A 12,409-nucleotide genomic window follows, 5' to 3' on the forward strand; every position below is an offset into this window, starting at 1 on the left:
CCGATAGTAAGACCACTTACTTGGTTGGCCTAAGCAGGTGTTCTCCTTAAACTTTAGTACATTTGAATTTTGTCCCTCGAATTTTTTCCAAGTATCATTGGGAGTTGCTTCCTATTAGAACGTCCATCTTATTTCATTAAAAATTCACATTTCTAGTCTATGTCAACTTGAACTTGGAAATAGGACGTTATAAAGACCTCAACAGTAAGAAATTGTGCAACCTAAGCCGAATAACGTGTTTTTGAGCTGAGGAGCCGATGAAGTCGTGTGAGCCAAAGGAGTCGACATCTACATGCACATGTCGTTGTGGGAAGGTGATGCATCGCGTGTAACGTTACAGGTCGAGGTGCGGATCTCGGGTCACGTGTTTTTGTTAGAGTCGTTAGTCGTCAGCGTAGTTGGTCGTCTACGGATCTCAGGTAACGTCACAGGTCGTTAGTCGTCTACGGATCTTGGGGTCGAGAGTTCATCTTTTAATTTTTCAATGAATAATATTTTACTACATTTGTAATGTTTGTAATTTTTTTTATTAAAAAAAAAAAAAAACTTTTGACATTAAAATTAAATATTTTTCAAATAAATTATTGGATATTAAAAATGCATCATAATTAAGTACGTAATTATCCATTAAGATTACTTAAATTCTAATTATTCTTTTCACCAACCCCAAAACTATGATTAATAATAAATGTGGTGTTAATAATATTAATTAAATTATCCGTTGACTCTTGTAACAACAAAAATTTATCATATTAAATACAAATATAAATAGAATGTGCAAATTCCAAATTTAGGCTAAAAACCCTCAAATTTTATATTTTTTAAAATAAAAATATTTTTGTCTAAATAGCTTTATAAAATAATTTCAATATAGATTCGAAATTTAAATGGGCTTTATATATTTATTTAATTTTTTTTTATTATTTAGAAAGGTCTATATTTCATTTTCATAATTGAAAATAAAATTTGTCGTGGACCCTAAAAATATTTTGTTCACAAAAATAATAAAAATGTATAATTTTAATAAATGGTAAAATAAACAATTAAATTAAGAAACCCTAAATAAACCAATGAATAAATTATACCGAGGGTAAATTAATAAAAATATTTCTATATTTTAATATTTTTATTAATTTTTAATAATATCTTTAAATTTTTAATTTTAAAAGAGACGTTTTAAAAATATCCTTAAACTTTTTTAAAAAAAAATTAAATTAAATAATGTTTATTTAAATTAAAAAAATTAAAAAAAATAGTCTTATCATTTGTACTATTCTTAAAAATTAATCTTGGAATTTTAAAAATATTATTGACATCCTGAAGTCTATAATTTTTTTTATAAAAAAATTTTAATTACCAATATATATCATAGATCATCTCCAAATTTTTATTTTTTATTTTATTTTATTTTATTCGGTCATTATTGGAAAGATAATAGGCAAAAGAAAGGTTTTTTTTTTATTAATTTAGCCTAAAATTTATAATTATTTTCAAAATAAAAATATACTTTTTTTTTTTTAATTAAGGTTAAAAAGAAAGAAAAAAATGCTAAAATTAAAATAATACATATTAGAAAAGTAAAATAAATTACATTAAATTTAAAATTATTATTTTGATATTTAATTCGATTAAAGAGAATTTAATATTTTTGAAATATAAAATTGATTTAAAAATAATTATCCGCAAAATGAAATGAAATCTAATCGACGGCATTGGGAGTGAAAAGAGAGCGGCAACCACAACGAAAACCATCGTTCCAACAGCAAGAACCGTTCAGAAGAGCAAGTGGATACACAATTAAGAGATCTTCTTCTTCTTCGTCTTCAATTTTCAGCTAAATCCTTCTGCTTTGATCTCATCTTCTATCTATCTAATCTGCGTTTGATCCACGTGATCTCTCTCTCTGGCATTCTATCTGATGTTTACGATTCTTCATTTCGTCTCCGGGAACTTGTATCTCTCTAGATCTGCGCTTTTGTAGTTTAGATTCTGTTTTTTATATGTGTTTTTCGGTGTTGGTGGAATGTTGAAGTGATTTGCTTCTGTTTTTTGTTGTGTTTTGTTTGCATTTTGCAGTTTTAGTCTGGACTGATGATGGAGGCCTCTGTTATTACTCCTGGACAGGTATTGCGTTGGTTTAATTCGTTTTTCTTGCTTCGATGTGGATGTATTTGAGAGTTGTGTAATTCCTTGGTTCAGGATGGTTTTTGATTGTTGTGTTGTGTATGACATTCTTGCATAGTGAAGTTCACTGATACTTGTAGTTTATTTGATTGTTTGAGTTTGAATTTGAATTTGAATTTGAATTTGATTTCGCATTTACCTGCACTGTTGGCTACATGTTTTGGTTTAGTTGGCGATGAATAATTCTCACCGACAGTTGCCTTCGCCTTTTGATTCTTTTGTCGATGTGGATGTATTTGATAGTTGCGTAATTCCTTGGTTGTGGTTGGTTTTTGGTTGTTATGTTGTTTTGTGTATGACATTCTTGCATAGTGAAGTTCACTGATACTTGAAGTTTATTTGATTTTTTGGATTTGAATTTCGCATTTACCTGCACTGTCGGCTACGTGTTTTGGTTTAGTTGGCGATTAATAATACTCACCGACAGTTGCCTTTTCCTTTGGATTTTTAAATTATTTTCTCCTTTTTGCTCCTTATTCACCTCATTTTCAAGATTTAGTTCTCGGAGTATCCCATGAATACAGAATTTGTGTACTGTCAACTGGGAATTAACACTTCTTGTTCATGGAAACTTGTCTTGATGTGAATGGGAACTTGCATACAGAATTAGGACATGACTGCCTAGGATACATTTGTTTTTTCCTTTATGCAAGTTATCCTTGAATCTTTCTGAGCTTTTTTCCTCCCGGAGGTTCTTGTTTTTGCATTCAATTCATTCTACATTTTTTGAAAGTGTCTTGGATTTGTCGGATTGTTAGATTGTGTGTTGATGTTCGTGGGTTATAATTTTCACAGGTAGATTATGCACTGTATTTCGAGGCTTGAGTTTGAGAATGATACTGGGACAGACTGGAATTAATTTCAAAGTTTTCTTAAGTTTTGATATTATTTAATATTGATTTGCCTGTTTCTAATTTTACATGAAAAAATGTCTGTCTGGTGTTATGTTTACTTTCTCCTATCTGTTCATATTTGTTGCCTCAAGGATCTTACTTTTATCGCATTTTAAGCCTGAAATAGCTGACAAGGATATTTTCATGTCTCAGATATCGTTCCTTCTTGGAATATCTCCCATCTTTGTTTCATGGATATACTCAGAATTCCTTGAATATAGGAAATCTTCAGCTCCTTCTAAAGCGTGAGAAACTCTCTGCAATTTTTATTGTTTTAGATTTAAACTTTAGTGCCATCTATCGTCCTTATACGTGGTTAGAATGATTCTACTTGAAAGTTGAGTGACTGGGAATGTGATAACTTTCATCATGTATCTTTTTTTGGCAATTTATGCAAATTTCCCCTGATCTCTATGTTTAAAATGTTAAAGACTTGTAAGAGAATAGGCATTTAACAAGTAGGATTAAGGAATAGGTTGATTTTACTTATTCAGTTTGTGTTTGACTTGTCTGTTTTCGTCTGTCTTTTTAGTTGTTGCAGTCAAGCACACACAAGTACTTTTGTTTTTCTTACTTTCTATCTTCATTTTTAAAGGTATATATTCAGCTTTTTTTGCTTAAGATTCCTGTTCCTGATTGAAATTTCCTGGATTGCAGTCATTCAGACATCAATCTGGTTGACTTGGGAGGTGAGACAATAAAAGAAGATGATCAAGCTGTTCTATTGGAAGGAGGTTTGGCTAGAACAGCATCTGCAAAGATTCATAATTCATCCATCACAACAAATTTGATAAGGTAATTTCCATGATCTATATTATTATATATCTTTTATTTTGAAATACTTTGTTTCTTTAATGTCCTTTCTACTGTCTGAACCTTTCTGGTCTTTAGGTTTTTTACACTGGATGATACCTTCTTGCTAGAAAATCGAGCTACATTGAGAGCAATGTGAGTCTTGACTTGATTAGTTCTAACTAGATTAAGCAATTGTATTGAAGTAAACTCTTCAACTCATCGTTACAAACTTGTTTAGGTCTGAATTTGGAGCAATTCTGTTGTATTTCTTTGTATGTGACCGTACATCTATCCTGGCAGATTCGAAAAAGGTAATTTGGAGCAATTCTTGAAACAATAATTTCATCTCAACCTGTTTCCTCTTCCAAAAAAAAAAAAAAAAAAAAAAAAAAAAAAAAAAAAAAAAAAAAAAAAAAAAAAAAAAAAAAAAAAAAAAACTCTGTTATAGAACTCTTCCTGCCGCAATGCTTTTGTTTTTTTTACTTTACTTCTTCTCTATTACCTAAGATACATGCCTATTGCCGTATATTATTGTTGATAGTTAGGTGAGCAAGTAATTGAGGCCGGAATTCCACAGAATCTCATTCTCAATTTTGTGTCATCTTTTATGTTTCTAACTGATTCCCTTAAAATTTCGTACTTGTAGATACTAAACAATTTGCTTCCCCCTTTTTTTTTTTAACCTGCGTTAAAAGAAATGTTTTTAATACTGTTTAAAATTGTTCTTTTCTTTGACAGAATTACAGCCGTGACCTCTTTCTCTTTCTCTACATTCTTCTCATCATTGTTTCAGCAGCAACATCTTTAAAAAAACACAGCGACAAGTCAGCATTCTCTGGGAGATCTATTCTTTACCTTAATAGGCATCAGACAGAGGAGTGGAAAGGATGGATGCAGGCAAGTTGTTTTCTAAAGTAAATTTATAGATAGAATAATATACCCTTTGGAAATAAATTCTTAGATTGCTATCTTAATTTATGATTTTATGGTGCATGGAGTGTACATTGTGTTTTATTCTTAGCCTACTTTGATTCGTAATAAAATCTGTGTACTAGACTGCTCTTTATCGATATTAACTAGTTGTACATTTTCATTCGTCCACCACTTGTGTTTTTCCAATTATGTTTTGGCTTTTGACTGTCAATTTTTTGTTGTAAATTGTCTCCATGTCCATCCTTAGATGTCATTCAATTGTTAGTTCATTTGAGTGAATTTGTGTACGCTACACTTCATTTTAAAATGTTTTATTGTTCTTCACATGTATTTGATTTACTATTTTCTCATACCAGTGGTTTTAATTAAGTTTGAGTTATTTTGTTTGGTTCTTGTCAATCCATTAACATATTTCTTTTTTGTGTTTCAACAGGTTCTTTTCTTAATGTACCATTATTTTGCTGCTGCAGAGATATACAATGCAATACGCATGTTTATTGCTGCATACGTTTGGATGACTGGATTTGGGAATTTTTCCTATTATTACATCAGAAAGGATTTTAGTGTTGCTCGTTTTGCTCAGGTTACCTTGATTTAAGCTTAAAACTCTTTCTACCTTCAAAGCTTTATCAATACCCTACCCCCTGTGTTGGCCCAAAAAAGATTGGGAGCAAGTAACTTTTGTTAATATCTATTATTATATGCAGATGATGTGGCGGCTAAATTTCTTCGTTATCTTTTGCTGTATCGTTCTCAACAATGATTATATGCTGTACTACATCTGCCCAATGCATACGCTTTTCACTCTAATGGTTTATGGAGCTCTTGGTATTTTTCACAAGCATAATGAGAAAAGCTCAGTGATTGCAGTGAAGATTCTTGCTTGCTTTCTTGTTGTAATTCTCATTTGGGAAGTTCCTGGTGTTTTTGACGCATTTTGGAGTCCTTTGACATTCCTTTTAGGTAAGAACAGATTTAGGCCCCCTGCTCAAAGAAAGAAAGTAGAGAAGAAAACAGGACAAATAGTTGTTTTTTTGTCTCTTTAGTATTTCGTTCTTATGTTTTGGACTGGGAAGGTGGCTCAATTATTTTGATTTCATAAATCAAGCTATTCTTTGTTTTTAGAAGTTGTTTTCCAACCTAACCGTTTAGGTTGGTTGTATGCGGACTGTACTTCAAGTTTAAACTGTAGGTAGTGGGCTTTTCCATTTGCATACATGTTTGACAACTTGTGCTGATGACTAAGACTTTAATGATACCATATTTTTCATAATATGGTAAACGTTTAGATAATTGGGTTTCTTTGAAGACAATTGCAACCTTTTAAACTATTTGGTTTTCTGCATTTTTATTTGTACTAATCCATATATTACATAATGACAATTTTTCCTTGTCTTTTTCCCTTATTTTTTGGATATCTAACAGGTTATACTGATCCTGCAAAACCTCAACTCCCTAAATTGCATGAATGGCATTTCAGATCTGGACTCGACAGATACATTTGGATTATCGGAATGATCTATGCCTACTTTCATCCCAATGTAAACTGATGTGACTGAATTAGTTATGATTTTTATTGTTGTTGTTTTAATTTGTTTCCATTTTCTATTTGTTTGCTATCCTTAGAAACAATCATTTTCATCCCAGGTTGAAAAATGGATGGAGAAATTAGAGGAAGCTGAAACCAAGAAGAGAATCTCAATTAAAACATGCATAGTTACAGTTGCCTTGTTCGTAAGTTGGATGAATTTGTGACTATCAATTTCTTTTAGCACGGCAACAATAATCTTATTTAAGTCATTGCGTTTCTCAATGCCTTCTGTTGTTTCTAGGTTGGTTATATGTGGTATGAGTGGATTTATAAGCTGGACAAAATTACATATAACAAGTATCATCCTTACACATCGTGGATTCCCATAACGTATGTATTGTAGAGGTTTTCGTTGCTTTATTTTTATTTGTTTTCTAGTATTTTATCACTGACCTTGTTTTCTTTTAATTCTAGTGTTTACATTTGCCTACGAAATTTTACCCAAGAGATTCGAAACTACTCTCTAACACTATTTGCGTATGTATTTCTTTTCAACGTTATACAATGAGATATTAAAGTTTTGAACTTCTTGCAGTATATTCTGACTATTTTATATCATCAGGTGGCTTGGCAAGATTACCCTTGAAACTTACATTTCACAGTTCCATATATGGCTGAGGTGAGGAACTTTTTGGTGCAACTCGCTATTAGTTCTTTCTAATGTCATTTGATTGTGAACTCAGAATGTATCTTTACTAAATAGCCGTAGTTCCTTACCTTATAGGCCACAAAATGTTTTACATGGTTTGCATCCGTCATTTTAATTGTTGATGAACTTCAAAATTGCTTAATTATGCTCTACTCTCAGAAGACTTTCGTTGTTTATATTTAACGTAGATGTGTAATTACAATTCAAATGTATTCAATTTTTTTTAGGATTTCTAGGAGATATGAAGTGTCTTTCTTCATCGTCCACACACTTGAACTCAGTGTTTTCAAATACTTCTGCCAATATCATCTTTTTTTTTTTCTTTTTCAGTTCATAAGTTATGATCGAAATACGGCCACTGTAGTGCAAAAATTTGTATGGAATTTAAATTACATTTTTTCCATTAAGACATGCAATTGTTATTTTCTGTCTGTTTGTGCAGATCAAATGTACCCAATGGACAGCCTAAGTGGCTTCTTTCTATCATTCCAGAATATCCTATGCTAAATTTCATGCTCACCACAGCAATCTATATCTTTGTAAGAGATTTTACATGACCCTTTTGGAAGGAGGATTCAGTATTTTTAGATTTCATTTTCTTGCATGATTATTGGTAAATTGATTCTCTTTTGCAGCTCTCACTCCGATTATTTGAATTGACAAATACACTCAAGGCAGTCTTCATTCCCACAAAAGATGATCGTCGTCTATTGCATAATTTACTTTCCGGTGGTGCAATTGGTTTATGTTTATACAGCATCTCATTGATTTTCTATGGTTTCTACATTTGACGGTGAGCCCTTTTCCCAACTTGCTTTAGGGAATTTCGGATTGTAGTGGAAGTGTCATTAGTTGATAGTACTTTTCAGCTTTAGGGCTTTTCGTTCTGTTTCTTGGAATTCTAAATTGATTCTTATGTTTTTTTGACTTGTTAAAACTTATTAGTTGACGAATCTGCTATTTCGAAATGGTGATGCAGATGTTATTGTGAATGCAAGAGCCATGTCTGCAGTGTTTATTTCCAGTTGGAAATATGCAAAAGTGAAAGGAGATAAAATTTTTAGATTGCATATCCAACTCATTCTATAGGCTTCCTTCAATCGACCTTTTACGCTTTCAAGCTACGAAGACGTGGCTGTAGCGATTTGCAAGCTGAAAAGAAACTTTTGGTATGTTTCCAGATCCCCACAAAAGAGTAGTAAGTAGCTGATTTCGGTGACAAAGTGTTGTTCTTTGATGTAATATAGTATTCAAAATTGAAGTTATGTCAAATGTTCATCATACATATAATAAGTTCTTAGTACGTAATTTGCTTCATTTTTCTGGATGGAATTTCCCTACTTTTGCTTGGCTTGCCCGTGTCTTTCCTAAGGAGAATAGAAGTGTGAGATCTCAAATCGTTTGGGGAAGAGAATGAAGCATTCTTTATAAGAGTGTGGAAACTTCTCCCCAGCAGACACAAAGTCGACAATATCTGTTAGTGGTGGAGGCTTTGGCGGTTACAAATGGTATCAAAGCCCGACATTGGGCGATGTGCCAGCGAGGAGGCTGGGCCTTGAAGGGGGTAGATTGAGGGGCCCCACATCGATTGGAAAAGGGAACGAGTGTCAGCGAAAACGCTGGGCCCTGGAGGGGGTGGATTGTGAAATCCCACATCAAATGGTATCAAAGCCAGGCATAGGGCGATGTGCCAGCGAGGAGGCTGGGCCCTAAAGGGGGTGGATTGAGGGGTTCTACATCGATTAGAAAAGGGAACGAGTGTCAGCGAGAACACTGGGGCCTTGGAGGGGGTGAATTGTGAGATCCCACATCAGTTGAGAAAGAGAACGAAACATTCTTTATAAGGGTGTGGAAACCTCTTCCTAGCAACGCGTTTTAAAAACCTTGAGAGGAAGCCCGAAACGAAAAATTGAGAGAACAATTATCTTTATTATCAAAGCTTGGCTGTTTTGAAAATAGTACCATGGAATTTGATAACATATCCATATCAACATCATTCTGTGTTCTCCGTTTTTAGTGATTGCAGGAAGATCAATTCAAGGTAGATCTTTCGGAAGTTGTTGAAGAAACTAGCTTTTTCAAGATGTTCGTTCGATCTCGAGATCTAGTTTTGTAAGATTTTCTCTTTTTCTTTACCTCCATGAGACCTTGCCTTATTTGGTAGTGGAGGGTGGAATCAATACAATTCGTACTAGTAGTAGTGAGACGTTGCCCTCATTGGGTTGGAATAGTAGGTCTCCGGAGCCTTGTTCTCCATGGTCATTCTTACCGTCAATGCCTTTGTCACTATCAATCAAATCTACATGGACTTTTTGAACCAAAGTTAAGGTCACTAATAAATCTACATATTTAAGTAAACGGAAGTTTTTACGAAAGGAATTCTCTCCCGTACTTTTTTGTTTCTGGTCTAGGTCACACCCACCCTAGGGTTATTGGATACAAATCTGTCATTTTATCCCCAAAATATGTGGCTTACATTTGAGAGGTGGGAAGTTGTCAAAATCTTCATATCTTGACTTTGAACCACTAGAGTCAAAGTAAGATAGAAGTTGAAGATAAGGTTCAAACAAACCACAAAATTCTCATTTGACTGGGTTTAGAGCAAAATGTGGACGCAACAATTATTCGGTTGTATCGTATGTTCACTATTTGCCACAATTGCACTCTTGCAGTACTGGAATAGTAATTGTACGACACTTGTTCTAATCGAGCAAATAAGTCAGTCGTGAGAAATTCGAATTTTGCAGACAATGTTACCATATGCTCGTGCCTCGAATCACGTTTGCAAGAAATGTTTTAGAAAACATGAGCAAAAAAAAACATTTGAAAGAAAGCAATGTTGTATGACTATAAGCAAAGAAAGAAACCGTCATTTAAATAGTATAATAATTCAATGTGAATATCTTTAAAAAAAATGAAAAAAAATATAAGCCGACGCATAATTCTCTAAGTCATGCTCAATGATGATTTTTCCTAGATTTCATTAGGAATGATAAACCTCTTACATATTCATACAAGATCGGAATAGGTGGGTCGAGGTCTTACGAGGTACCCACTACTCGTTAGTACCCTCCCAAAAGGAAAAAGGGTTTGGATGATTAAAAGGTAATGGCATCTTTTGGCTCAATGTGCTCGTTGGAAAAGCTTGAACTCTAAACCCAAAACTATTGTCAGCCGTCCTTGATTTTCCTTGATACGTGGTTGATTTAAATGGACTCCATTCCCCATTGTTGTGCTTTGTCGTCCAAAAAGTTAAGCAAATCTTAATGGTCTCGAGCCACGCTAGTGAAGCCTAATTTGTATGAATGATTGATGAATCAATTGTTTTGAAAGCTATATGAGATTTCATTGTAAGTTAACTTGTATAGATCTATATGAGTATCAGTAGTTGGTAGACATAGGTCGCTCCCCTTTTTATTATGATTATTGTACAATACAGAGACTATTAACGCTAACTAATTTCTAGTTGTGAAATGTCTATCTTGATAGGGTACTTATACGTACATACGAAAGTAGGTAGCTACAGAGTCACACCCTATGTGATATTAACCCACACAAGGTCACTCCTTGTGTATATGATGTGATTCTACTATGGTCATGTCCTACATGATAATATATGAGTCCAATCGTTGTAGTACAAGATTCCACTAGAGTTGTTCCCTAACGATATGAGCTCATACTTGAGGTCACTCCTTTCACGTATAATATATGATTCTAATAGAATTGTGTCTTATACAATGTACAAAATTCTACTAGGATCATGTTCTAACGATATGAGCTTGCATACGAGGACACTCTTTGAATGTATATGATGTGATTCTACTAAGGTCATGTATGACATGATACGAGCACAGATGGGGTCACTCCCTCTATATGTACCAAATTCTATTAGGTTGGGTAGTCCGTACTAGTCAAGTTATAGAGCCATATGAACGCCCCTAGCGGGTAGAGAATGGGAGATGGAACGAATAAAGATTTCTCTCCGTTAACTAAATAGGTTACGGGATGAGGACTGGATTCTCTGTCTCCCTCCTCATCTCGCCCCGCCCCGCCCCGCCCATTTTTACATATAAATATAAATTTATTTATTTATGTGAAAATTAAAATTTTAAATTGAAAAGATATGACTATTCAAGTAGGAGATTAAACATGGAATTGATGCACCATACCACGAATAGGTACAATCCATGTATTAAAACAATAAATATGACAAACTTTCTTTTATTAGAGAACTTAAAAGATTTTAATAATGAGTTGAAGGAACTATGTTGTGGGTAAAATTATTATTGGAATTGTGCCATGAGATAAATGAGAACAAAACATTTTTGATGGTATACAATCGTTGCATCTCCAAATTGAACTACGTTTGGTTTGTGCTTACTAAACAAATGTTCTAACCAACTGAACTATGAGAGCTACTTACATATTTATACGAACGAGAAAAATATGTAAAATACTAATTTATCTTTACGAGATAAACCCAAATCAAATAAAGCCTAACCTAATCCAACATTATAAGAGTTTAATAAAACAAAAATTCTAAAATATATCAAGTTCGAGATTTCATAATAAAAATATTGAATATTTAAATTGTTAATTAATTATAAATTTGGACGTCTAAACGTAATCAAAAGTTTCTAAAATCTTTCACATGACATAAATTTATTATTGTCCCGTAGTCTCGAAACTTCGGTATGAAATCGCCTCCTGCCATAGCAATTTTTATATTATCATAAAAGAAAAAGCAGCAAAAATATACTCGGTAAGTAGCTTTACTTGCATGAATTTAAAAATTCATGGGAGAGCCACTACTGTTAAGTTATGGAACTTGTGCTTATTTATCGCTTATACATAGTAAAACTATATTTGTTAAATGAATATAAAGTAAATTTTAGTAAATAGCTAAGTAAAAAGTTATATGGGTAAAACTATGGTAAATAGTTATATATAATAGATGGTTATAGCTAAATATAGCAAGCTAAACTATATATATTCCCTCGAGCAGAGCTTTGAAAATGTATTCTTTATCTGTATTCTCTCTTACGGAACATACTTGAAGTCATCAATATAAATCTTTTAGCCAAAGTTCTCCTTGCATTTTCTCTATCATGTTCTTTGTGTTCATCTAGATCGAGTGTGTGCGTTGTTGTGCGATCCTAACAACTACCATTTGTAATTCCTATCAGGTAGGAATTAGCTCTTAACTCTTAGAAGTAAAAAGTAAGTAAGGTGACTATGAGTGAACCGAGATTACATCCGAATGAGAGCAATCTTAATAATAGAATGACTAAGAAAGATTTTAAAAAATTGAAAGTTTCTATCTATACCATTACGTAAACAAAATAGTCATATCACAAAGGATGA

At 33.0% G+C, this 12,409-nt stretch overlaps 1 protein-coding gene across 1 annotated transcript; it reads left to right on the forward strand.

Moving 5' to 3' along the window:
* Window positions 1-1,687: 1,687 nt before the first annotated feature.
* On the forward strand, window positions 1,688-8,362 carry LOC111490405 (protein REDUCED WALL ACETYLATION 3-like). The gene is made up of 17 exons (XM_023139009.1): window positions 1,688-1,953; window positions 2,077-2,124; window positions 3,231-3,322; window positions 3,735-3,872; window positions 3,969-4,025; window positions 4,111-4,183; window positions 4,611-4,769; window positions 5,239-5,388; window positions 5,513-5,768; window positions 6,231-6,346; window positions 6,453-6,539; window positions 6,638-6,726; window positions 6,811-6,873; window positions 6,959-7,015; window positions 7,488-7,584; window positions 7,681-7,838; window positions 8,025-8,362. The coding sequence occupies exons 2-16, from the start codon at window positions 2,092-2,094 to the stop codon at window positions 7,834-7,836; spliced, it is 1,623 nt and encodes a 540-aa protein (XP_022994777.1). The 5' UTR covers window positions 1,688-1,953; window positions 2,077-2,091; the 3' UTR covers window positions 7,837-7,838; window positions 8,025-8,362.
* Window positions 8,363-12,409: the final 4,047 nt, after the last annotated feature.

This window comes from Cucurbita maxima, unplaced genomic scaffold (genome assembly GCF_002738345.1).
Source record: "Cucurbita maxima cultivar Rimu unplaced genomic scaffold, Cmax_1.0 Cma_Scf00015, whole genome shotgun sequence".
In the NCBI taxonomy this organism is placed as follows: Eukaryota; Viridiplantae; Streptophyta; class Magnoliopsida; order Cucurbitales; family Cucurbitaceae; genus Cucurbita; species Cucurbita maxima.